The sequence below is a fragment of the Zingiber officinale genome, chromosome 6B, assembly GCF_018446385.1.
Source record: "Zingiber officinale cultivar Zhangliang chromosome 6B, Zo_v1.1, whole genome shotgun sequence".
NCBI classification, from domain to species: domain Eukaryota; kingdom Viridiplantae; phylum Streptophyta; class Magnoliopsida; order Zingiberales; family Zingiberaceae; genus Zingiber; species Zingiber officinale.
Genome location: NC_055996.1, coordinates 76,389,477 through 76,399,731, shown reverse-complemented (window position 1 = coordinate 76,399,731; position 10,255 = coordinate 76,389,477). Strand labels below are relative to the sequence as shown.

General features: G+C 49.8%; 1 protein-coding gene and 1 long non-coding RNA gene across 2 annotated transcripts; one reads left to right on the top strand and one right to left on the bottom strand.

Moving 5' to 3' along the window:
* Window positions 1–207: 207 nt before the first annotated feature.
* On the bottom strand, window positions 208–3,106 carry LOC121992759 (stachyose synthase-like). The gene is made up of 4 exons (XM_042547318.1): window positions 1,661–3,106; window positions 1,397–1,574; window positions 936–1,303; window positions 208–863 (listed from the first exon to the last, which is right to left on the bottom strand). Exons 1-4 carry the CDS (start codon window positions 3,098–3,100, stop codon window positions 297–299), a joined length of 2,553 nt encoding a protein of 850 aa, XP_042403252.1. The 5' UTR covers window positions 3,101–3,106; the 3' UTR covers window positions 208–296.
* LOC121992760 lies at window positions 2,876–3,285 on the top strand. The gene is made up of 2 exons (XR_006114994.1): window positions 2,876–3,005; window positions 3,123–3,285. It is a non-coding gene; the product is annotated as an uncharacterized LOC121992760 (long non-coding RNA).
* The last annotated feature ends 6,970 nt before the right edge of the window (window positions 3,286–10,255 follow it).

The following is a 10,255-nucleotide window of genomic DNA, read 5'->3' as shown; positions in this document are numbered from 1 at the left end:
AAGAAATCTTTAGTGTAGGGGATACTTAATCATGTTGTCGCATTATGTTGAAGGATGCCATTTTTACTATACTGATTGTGCTATTTAGGTCAGGCCAAACCACATTAAAATTAAATCTCATGCATTTTGTAATTTCACAGGCAACTTAAACATATCTAAGCAATTAGACAATAGAAAATCATGCAAAACTCGTTCTCGTTCCAAATATATGGGAAAAGAGAAAAATTAGAGCTTTCAGCCCATTATTATAAAAGAACAGGACCATTTATTATCATTATTAGGAAACCCCTGAGAGATCAGTAATCAAATGCGACTTGAGAGACACCGCCACTCTCCTCCTGCCATGGAACCTCCACCCTCATCTTCCCATCCTCCGCGCAGTAATCGAACCCAACCGCAGCTCCATTCAAGCAGCACCCACTTGGCTTCCTGCTGGAGTACACCAAGAGCTCACCTCCCCCTTTCACCTTCATCTTCACAGCAACCCCATCGACTTCCACATCCATCAAAGTCCCGCCGCAATTGAACATGTTCACCAGCCCAATGGCAGCGAACTTCACGTCAGTCCCCATGTTCTTCACCGGCACGAAGCTGAAAAGCTCGAAGGAGGAAGGCTGGAGGGTGAAGCGGATCGCGTCGGAGTTTCTAGCCATGAGGAGTAGTTTCTTGGCCTTGTGCTGATACACCGCGTACTCGTCTGCCTCACCCAGTTCGGTGCAAGTCTCCACTTGATCCCATTCCATGTCTGACACATGAACTGTTCCGGTGACTTCCTTGTAGCAGTGGGAGTAGCCTTTCACTCTCTTCTCCTCGGGGTTCCATCCACAGCCTTGGCAATTGAAAGCTCCGATCACACCGCCAAACTAGATAAATTAATAAGACCGATTTATAATATTTTCGTGTCAAATCTTGGAGATGAATTGTAATTTAGTTACCTTGTTGAGGTTCCAAATCTTGAGAGCGGTCGTTTGGTCGAATAGGGGATTGGCAAACAAGCAGTCCCTCGTCGGCAAAGCATAGTGCAGGCATATGGGGATGCTTCCGTCGTTGAAGACGAGCTTTTTGAGTAGATCGAAGTTATGAAAGCCGACGGCGTCACTGACGTAGATGGGTCCGCCGCAGATGGCGCGCGCCGCCGCGTGGAACTCACCGCAGGCGTGGTCGGACTGGAACATGTCCCAGTCCGGCTGCATGAACTGCCCCATCCACAGGCTATTGTAGGAGTTGTTGATCATGTGTGCGCCTTGCAGCCAGTAAACTCCCATGGGATCTCCGTAAGGATCCTCGAACCAGAAATCATCACCTGGAATCGAGATTTGTTTTTATTATTTTTTTGGATTCAAAAACAAATTTCGAAGAGAGAATTTTATTCGAAGTTAGCTGATCGAGTTCTCACCGGTTCTTCCCATGTTGACTTGCCAAGTTCCAAGGAAGAAGAAGTCATTGCACTGCTGCATGCTGGAGATGATCCCCGTACCATCAAAGTTCTTCGAAATCGACTTCGACAAACCGTCGTAGTATGCTTTCGCGAGCTCAACCCTGCCTCCGTATTCTTCGCTCACGTACTCCAGTGTCTGCCACAACATCGAATCCAAATAGCATTAGCATAGCAGTTCACAGAAGGATTGCATCGAACAGGTAGTGTGCATCAGCGACTTACATGGATGACGTCCACTTTGACTCCGGTGATTCCGGCGCCGGCGAGGTACGAGTGCATGGAGTCGTAAAACTCGCCTGACTGCGCCGGATTGACGAGGCCGATGCCGCCCTCGACGATCTTGTCGACAGCGAGATCGTTCATGGTTCCCGCCAAGCCGGGAGAGAGCTTGACCGGCACTAGCTTGGAGTCCAGGTGAGTGCTTCCAGGTCGCACTCCGCCCCACGCTCCGCAGAGCGCTTGCCACACGTAGATGTCCTCCAAACCCTTGAACTCCGACTTCAAATCCAAAATCAAACCGCTCAATCCAACCCTCTCGCCGCTGTCCACTCTCCCTTCCGCTAAAATTTCGCCTTTTTGCTCGAGCATTTGGTCGATTTCTCGTCTCAATTCGAGTTCTTTGGCCTTGTTTCCGGCCTTTCTCGCTTCTTTGGCCTCCTTCGCCTTGGAAAAGATCTTCTTTGGCTTGTACCTATCGTAGGATAAGGTTTCGGAGGTGAGGAGGCTGCCTCCCCTGTACTTGCGGAACTTCTCGCCCTCCTGGAACCTGTAAAGCCTGGCGGTCATCTGCTCTCCGCCAAAGACGAGATTTTTGCGGTCCTCGTTAGGGTTTTCGCAATCCAAGTTTATGCTTTGCCACCCATCGTCGATCACGAGGAACCGCAGCGGAATCCCGCCGTCGGCGAAGTCCTTGACGCCGCGGCACACCCCGATCGGCTCGACCGTCAAGTAGAAAGCGTCCCAGGTGCACCACCCGAATTTGTCGACGATGGGCGGGAGCGGCTTCTCCTCCCTCAGTCGGAACGTGCCGAGGTGAACCCTAGCGGCGGCGTAGGCTTCCCGCATCAGGGTGAAGGGGTTGTCGCCGACATGAACGTACGCTAGGGCTTTGAAGGAGTCGGCTAGCACTCGGGAAGACCCGCTCTCGCCGCAGAGCAGTACGTGGTCGCTGTCGCCGTCGCTGTCGCCGTGGGAGATAGCAGATCGAAATTTACCCTCGATCAAGGGGAGGAGGAGAACGTAGGAGCCCACCTCGGGCACCTCGAAGAGCACCCATTGGGTCTCCGCTTGCAGGTCGGAGCCGCGGCTGCCCACCCACATGGTCGACCACCATGTCTTGAACCGGAAGATGCTGAGGAACCTCCGGTCAGAGAATTTTCCGAGAGAATTCGTCGGACAGGGGGAAGCTTCCGGATGGGCGAAGCCGAGGAAGCCGCCCTTGTGGGATCGAGACTGGACTTCCTTGACGAGCGACGGTGGCGCATTGGAAGAAGCGTGGTTTACTGCACCAAAGCTCGTAAAGGCGACATTTTCAGGGACCTCCGAGAGCAATGTGACTCCATTAATGGTGAGATTTCCATCGCTGAGTGAGAAGAGATCGGCGACTCCATTAGAGAAAGTGTTGTTACAGACGAGTTCACAGGGTTCACTTGGTGACGCCATTAACTGCAAAATTTTCAAACAGGGGAAGCAGTTGCAGAGCTAAAAATTAGAAGTTTGAATTCACTAAACAAGGATCAATCCAACAACTTCGTAGAAAAGCTGAGAACTGAATGAAACCTCGGAAGCAGTTCCAATTCGGACCTCAACCAAGAAAAAGATCGAGAACACTCGCAGAAATTAACAAGGCAGGAATCGAAGAGGAGATGAGGAAATAACCGGCACAAGGTGGTTTGTATATAGCCAACAGGAAGGTGATTAGGAAACAATTCTTCCACCAAATTTTGAGAGATTTGATTGTTGGTGATGAAGGAAACATGTTTCTTTCCTTGTTTGACTGTTAAATTGCCAACTTTCCAGGTATCGATTACATCAACAAAAGATCAAGTTATTGTTTAAAGAGCGATGATCCTGGTATGCATGCAGATTTGTTTTAATTTTATTTCCATTTAATAGTGTTCTCTGAATGATTATTATAATGATCACTAATTATACAACCATATATATATATATAGCACTTGTAGTTCGCTAAAATTGGAGCTAATGCACAATTTAGTGAACTAACGACGCCCAATTTGACAAGTAAAAAATTAAGGTAATAAATAAAAAAGAAAACATGAAAATATAAGACAATTAGTTCCCAAATTCATCTAATTTTCTATTTTAAAACGATTTGGTTCTATATATATTTTCTAGTTGCCATAGTATCATTGATTTCTGAAAGAATTTTCTTCCTAATGTAATTATATATATATATATATATATATATCCATTTTGGCATAGAAAAAATAAATAACTTTATTTGTTTCTATAAATGAAAATTAACAATGCAAATAGTTGAATTATATTTAGTCAAATAATCAACAAATAATGCACGAGAAAGTTGTATAAAAGTAATTGGAAACAGTGACTTTCCTAGAATACTTGAGAAAAAGGCCTTGGCCTCTATTTAACTGGATTGATAAGCTTATTAATGTTCATCAAAGAGAACTAATACAACAATTTTCTTAAATGGTGTGGTTCATTAGAGTATCTCCTTGTTCCAAACAGATTTCATATATCGAGTATTAAAAATATAATGTTTTAGTATCTTGCATAATTTGAAAACATCGAAAGTAATTAATAATCACATGATTTTTTTTTCATATTCTTTTTTAAAAAAAGCAATGACAATTTATCAAAAGATGTACTTAGGTTTTTGAATTTACCAAAAGGTGCATACTACTTTAGTATTTATCAAAGGGTGCATCTTTTTACAGTGGTCTTCCTATTCTACCCTCTTGATAAATTTTATTGATTTATTTTTTTTCTATGTCATTTCTATCTCTTCTCTTTCCTACTATGCATGCAACATATCTTCTCTTTCTTGTCCTCTTTTTTATCTTTTTTTTTTCAATTTTTTCCTCAAACTTATTATAGGAGATTAGACCAATGTTGGGTCTGATATCTCTCCAAATCAGGCCCAATGTGGACATGATATGAGGAGATATTAGGCCTAACAATAGGGGAAAAAAAGAAAAAAGGAAAAAAGAAAGAAAGGCTGGTCCACCACTAGGAATGTCGAAAATAACAATGGAGAGTGATCCTGTCCGAGCGCTGAGTCGACGGGCGCTGGGGACGTGGCACGCTCCGCTGTCTCCGGCTGGTGGTGTAGATCTCCGGTGAACCTGCAAAGAAGCCGAGCCGGGAGGGGTTTCCCTGCGACGACCCTCCAACGCTCAAGTCAGGCAACGAGAAATGAGAGAGGCGGCGTAACTGTGGCTACAGTAAGGATTGTGCATACCTTCGTCGACGTTTGGGGGTCCTTATATAGGACCCCGGGGAGGCGTGGGCACGCTTCTCTATGCGTGCACGCTTCCCCAAACATACCTTAACGAGCCCCTGTCAGAAAAGTACCTCTAGCGTCATTCCGCAATCGTCCGAGCATATCCCGGATGTGACGGTGGAAGCTTCCACCGTATGATCCTGTGTACGGCTCGGCCGCCAACTCTGCTGCCTGTCGGCAACAAACGTCTCAAGGATGATGTTATCCCCTGTCTCCTTTGTCCTCTTGCGCTTCTTGTCTGTTCCAGGGCCGAGCGGTTCGGCCGCTCGGTGGGCATATCACTTCTGCCTCGGTCGTATGCTCGGATGAGATTGCTCCTGCCTGTCTTCGTTGCCTTGTTCCCTAGCCGAACGGATAGCCCGCTCGGCCCTGAAACCTTTTTACCTTGAGCCTCGGAAACCCGACCCCTAGTCGGGTTGTCTTTTATTCAGCTCGGGGGATTCCCGGCCGGTCGCCCATCTCATTCCGGTCGGTCGGGTCTTAGGGTTGAATCTCTTGACCTTTGACCTCCAGGTGTCGTTGACCTTCCGCCAACGAGGGTCCCCCGTCCTTACCACCGGATCACATGTCTTCCTCTCAAGTCTAGTCGAAAGAGGCGCTAAGTTCGACTGACTGGACTGCCGGTCGGCCTGAGTGACACCTCCCTGCCACTGTGGAATCTTCCTCCTCACGGTCGCTCGGCCTCTTCCGAGCGTTGGCTTCGCTGGCGTGTCGACGGTCAACGCTGATGCCCTTCGGATCTCCTCGGGATTCGTGCAAATCCTCTCCATTAAGACCGAGCACGCGCGCTGTACGCCGTAATGGAGCTCATTAAATGCGCCCCTATGACATGGTGCCACGTGGTGCCTCCGCTAGCGTCATCGTACGGCTCGGCGATGTGTCCGATGGGACATCGGCGGTTTGAAATGAATGGCCCGATGGGGGCCTTGATTCCTGTGACCTGCATCCGACAGTCGAGGCCGATCGAGCCCGACCTTATAAAGCCTTCACCTTCTTCCTCCGCCGCACTTTTGCCTTCGCGTGTCCCGCAACCTTCCTCGGTGCTTCAATGTTCCGGCGATTCCGAGTCCCCGTGCTCCGACGATTCCCCGCCTCCTTCCTTTGATCCTCCGCTTCTTTGTAAGGTTCTCCCGCATTTCTTCCTTTGATTCCTGTGTGTTCTTCGCGCTCTTGGCCGCGTTTCGTCTTTTGGTTACTGCTTTGCTCTTCTCCTTGCTTGCTCATTTGCTTTCCCTTTCGATTTCTGCTTCCTCTATTGCTCTAGCGATGGCAAGTTCCTCTCAGCCTGTGGATCCGGCTCTCGGCCCATGGTATACCACCATGGAGTCGCGGTTCAATCGGCGCGATGCCGAGAGCCTGTTTAATGCTTTTGATATCCCTTCCGATTTTAAACTGATTTTACCTTCACCGTCCGCTCGGCCGCACAAACCACCGAGCGACGCCTTTTGTCTTTTCCGCGACCAATTCATAGCCGGTCTGCGGTTTCCCCTCCACCCCTTCATTGTTGAAGTTTGTAACTTTTTCGGCATTTCGCTTGCCCAATTGGTTCCCAACACTTTTCGCCTCCTGTGCAGAGTTGTGGTCTTATTTAAGATACACAATATTCCCTTCCGCCCGGAGGTCTTCTATTATTTTTATTATCCTAAGCAATCCGAGCCGGACACTTATCTGTTTCAAGCTCGACCCGGCTTAGTCTTTTTTGATAAGCTGCCCTCTTCCAACAAACATTGGAAAGAGAATTTTTTTCTACCTTCGTGTTCCCGGGCGGCTCCCCTTCCGTACGAAATGGCAAGTCGGGCCGCCCATCTCTCCCGAGTTGAAGAAGTTTAAGACTCGACCGGACTATCTTCAAGCAGCGAATCTGCTAGCCGGTCTGAAGCTCGACATCAACAAGCTCCTACCTGAAGGAGTGATGTACATATTTGGTTTGAGTCCGAGCCGGACCCCCCTTCCGAGCAGCTTTGGTAAGAACTTTACTTGTACATTTACCTTGAGTTCTAACTGATTTCCTTCTCTTTTCTTTGCAGCGAATATCGTAATGGAGTCCATGCTGTTCGGAATTTTGAAGAAGAAAGCAGTCGCGCTCGAAGCTGCAGCGGCCAAGGAAATGGAGCAATTGGGCATTGCTCCGGTCGGCTCTCATGAGGATGAGAGTGAAGCGTAGGCAGGGGAGTCGGCCACTCAGGCTTCGCCTATGGATGCGGTTGGCGCTGCAACTCCTAGCAAGGAATCGTCCGTTCGGGAGGAAGATTCCGAACCGGAGGACGAGCTCCCGCTCGACAAGAAAAGACGGCGAGTTGAGAAGCCTCTCCGTTCGGCAACCTCCGCGGTGCAAGCGTCTAAGCAGATAGTCACCGCCTCTCAACGCGGAAAAGTACCATCGGTGGAGGCGCTCTCCTCCGACCGGACTCCCTCTCAGCTAGATGCGCCCACGGCGCCAATCGAAGCGGTTCCGGTCAGCTCCCTTCCTCCGGTACCCCGCCGAGTCCTCCGCTCGGGAATTCTATCCACCATGTCCAGCCCGGCCTCTGATCCTTTGGTGTCCGCTCGGACGACTCCAGGCCGGCGCCGCACTGTTAGGGCCACTCTGCACCTCCCTACTGAGGCGTTCATGGCCGAGTCCGATTGGCCGATGGCCCCTGAGCATATGATCACTATGAAGGGGCCCCTTGCGGAGATGTGGGCGGACGCTCGGGCCCGTGTGGCTATGATACCGCTCGACAAGCTAGCTGACAGCCACATGCAGCAATCCACAGGGGTAAGGTTTATTTCTTCTTTATGTAGTTTTCCCGATTGGCCTTTTAACCTTTCCGTGTTCATCAGCGATGGGTGGAAGAGATTATTGTCTCCAATCGCTTGGCAATGGTGGAGGACGAGCTGAAGAGGCTGAAAAGTCAGGGCGGCCCGTCTTCTTCTCGAGGCCCTTCTTATGCCGAGCTGCAGAAGGAGCTCGACAAAACCAAGGATCTGTTAGAGGCCGAGAGGAAGAAGACGGCCGACCAGACTTACATGTTGGACCAGCTAGACAAAAAGGTCAAATCCTATGACCGCAAGATTGAGCTGGCCACCACTCGGAAGAACACTGCCATCGCTGATCTGGAAAAAAAGAATGTAGAAGCCCGAGCTCTGGAGCAGCGTGTGAATGAGCCGGTCGAGCTGCTAGAAGGTGAGCAGAAAGGTCGCTCGGAGGAGGTGACTAAGCTCAAGGACGATTTGAAGGACCTGCAGGGGGCTCTTGATGCTTCCCGTGCTGCCTTCAAGGAGTACCAAGAGGTGAAGCCAAGCCGCGTTGCCACCTTGAGGCAAAACTACATCCGCTCGGCGGAATTTGTGGAGAAGGTGTGCGACTGGCTGGTGATCGCCTTCGAGTTGGCCATCACGGCCACGACGGACTATTTGAAGTCCAACGGCCAGCTCCCCGATTCCGTGGTCATCCCCGCTACAGAGCATGCGGCGCTTCTCACCACCATCCCAAAGCATATTTTTGACTACCTTGAATGAAGTATCTTCTGTAATTTTACCGATCAGCTAGACTTTTATTTTCATGTGGCATCTGTAACTTTTAAATGTTATCTTCAAATGAATGCCCGCTCTTGCTGTGTTAACCTTTCATTTCGAGCGTTTCTTTTAACTATGCCGGTCGTTCGCTTGACCTTTTCCCCGCAGGGAGTTTTTAAATTTTGCCGATCGGTAAAACGACCTTCCACTCTGCCTGGGATTTCTATGAGCTTTTCACTTAGTGTTTTTCTTCACTATGCCGATCGGTCAAACGACTTTCCATCTTTCATGGACTTTCTGCTAGTGTCTCGATGAAGTGCCTCAACGCGACACTGCCTCATCTGGTGGGTTTATAGTCGCCAGTCCGACTCTAGAGTTTAATGTCGCTACTCGACGGTCTTCCGGCCGGAGGGTTTATAGTCGCCGATTCGACTCTAAGATTTAACGTCGCTGCTCGACGGTCTTCCAGCCGGAGGATTTATAGTCGCCGGTTCAACTCTAAGATTTAACGTCGCTGCTCGACGGTCTTCCAGCCGGAGGATTTATAGTCGCCGATTCGACTCTAAGATTTAACGTCGCTGCTCGACGGTCTTCCGGCCGGAGGGTTTATAGTCGCCGGTTCAACTCTAAGATTTAACGTCGCTGCTCGACGGTCTTCCAGCCGGAGGATTTATAGTCGCCGATTCGACTCTAAGATTTAACGTCGCTGCTCGACGGTCTTCCGGCCGGAGGGTTTATAGTCGCCGGTTCGACTCTAAGATTTAACGTCGCTTCTCGACGGTCTTCAAGTCGGGGGGTTTATAGTCGCCGGTTTGACTCTAAGATTTAACGTCGCTGCTCGACGGTCTTCCGGCCGAGGGTTTATAGTCGCCGGTTCAACTCTAAGATTTAACGTCGCTGCTCGACAGTCTTTCGGCTGGAGGGTTTATAGTCGCCGGTTCGACCCTAAGATTTAACGTCGCTGCTCAACGGTCTTCCGGCCGGAGGGTTTATAGTCGCCGGTTCGACCTTAAGATTTAACGTCGCTGCTCGACGGTCTTCCGGCCGGAGGGTTTATAGTCGCCGGTTCGACCTTAAGATTTAATGTCGTTGCTCGACGGTCTTCAAACCGGGGGGTTTATAGTCGCCGGTTCGACTCTAAGATTTAACGTCGCTACTCGACAGTCTTCAAGTCGGGGGGTTTATAGTCGCCGGTCCGACTCTAAGATTTAACGTCGCTGCTCGACGGTCTTCTGGCCGGAGGGTTTATAGTCGCCGGTTCGACTATAAGATTTAACGTCGCTGCTCGACGGTCTTCCGGCCGGAGGATTTATAGTCGCCAGTTCGACTCTAAGATTTAACGTCGCTGCTCGACGGTCTTCAGGCCGGAGGGTTTATATTCACCGGTTCGACTCTAAGATTTAACGTCGCTATTCGACGGACTTCTGGCTGGAGGGTTTATAGTCGCCGGTTCGACTCTAAGATTTAACGTCGCTGCTCGACGGTCTTCTGGCCGGAGAGTTTATAGTCGTCGGTTCGACTCTAAGATTTAACGTCGCTGCTCGACGGTCTTCTGGTCGGAGGGTTTATAGTCGCCGGTTCGACTCTAAGATTTAACGTCGCTGCTCGACGGTCTTCAGGTCGGAGGGTTTATAGTCGCCGGTTCGACTCTAAGATTTAACGTCGCTGCTCGACGGTCTTCGACATCGAGCCCATGGCTCGGATAATATACACCCGGCCGAACGGCGCGGGGTCTTCGACATCGATCCTGTGGCTCGGATAATATACGCCTGGCTGAATGACGCGGGGTCTTCGACATCGAGCCTGTGGCTCGGATAATATACGCCCGGCTGAAC

Excerpts from the sequence above, each read along its gene's own strand:
- LOC121992759 (XM_042547318.1), bottom strand. The coding sequence starts at position 3,100 with ATGGCGTCACCAAGTGAACCCTGTGAACTCGTCTGTAACAACACTTTC. Across the intron at positions 1,575-1,660 it reads TCAAAGTGGACGTCATCCAT|ACACTGGAGTACGTGAGCGA; the intron begins GTAAGTCGCTGA and ends ATGTTGTGGCAG. Across the intron at positions 1,304-1,396 it reads AGTCAACATGGGAAGAACCG|GTGATGATTTCTGGTTCGAG; the intron begins GTGAGAACTCGA and ends TCTCGATTCCAG.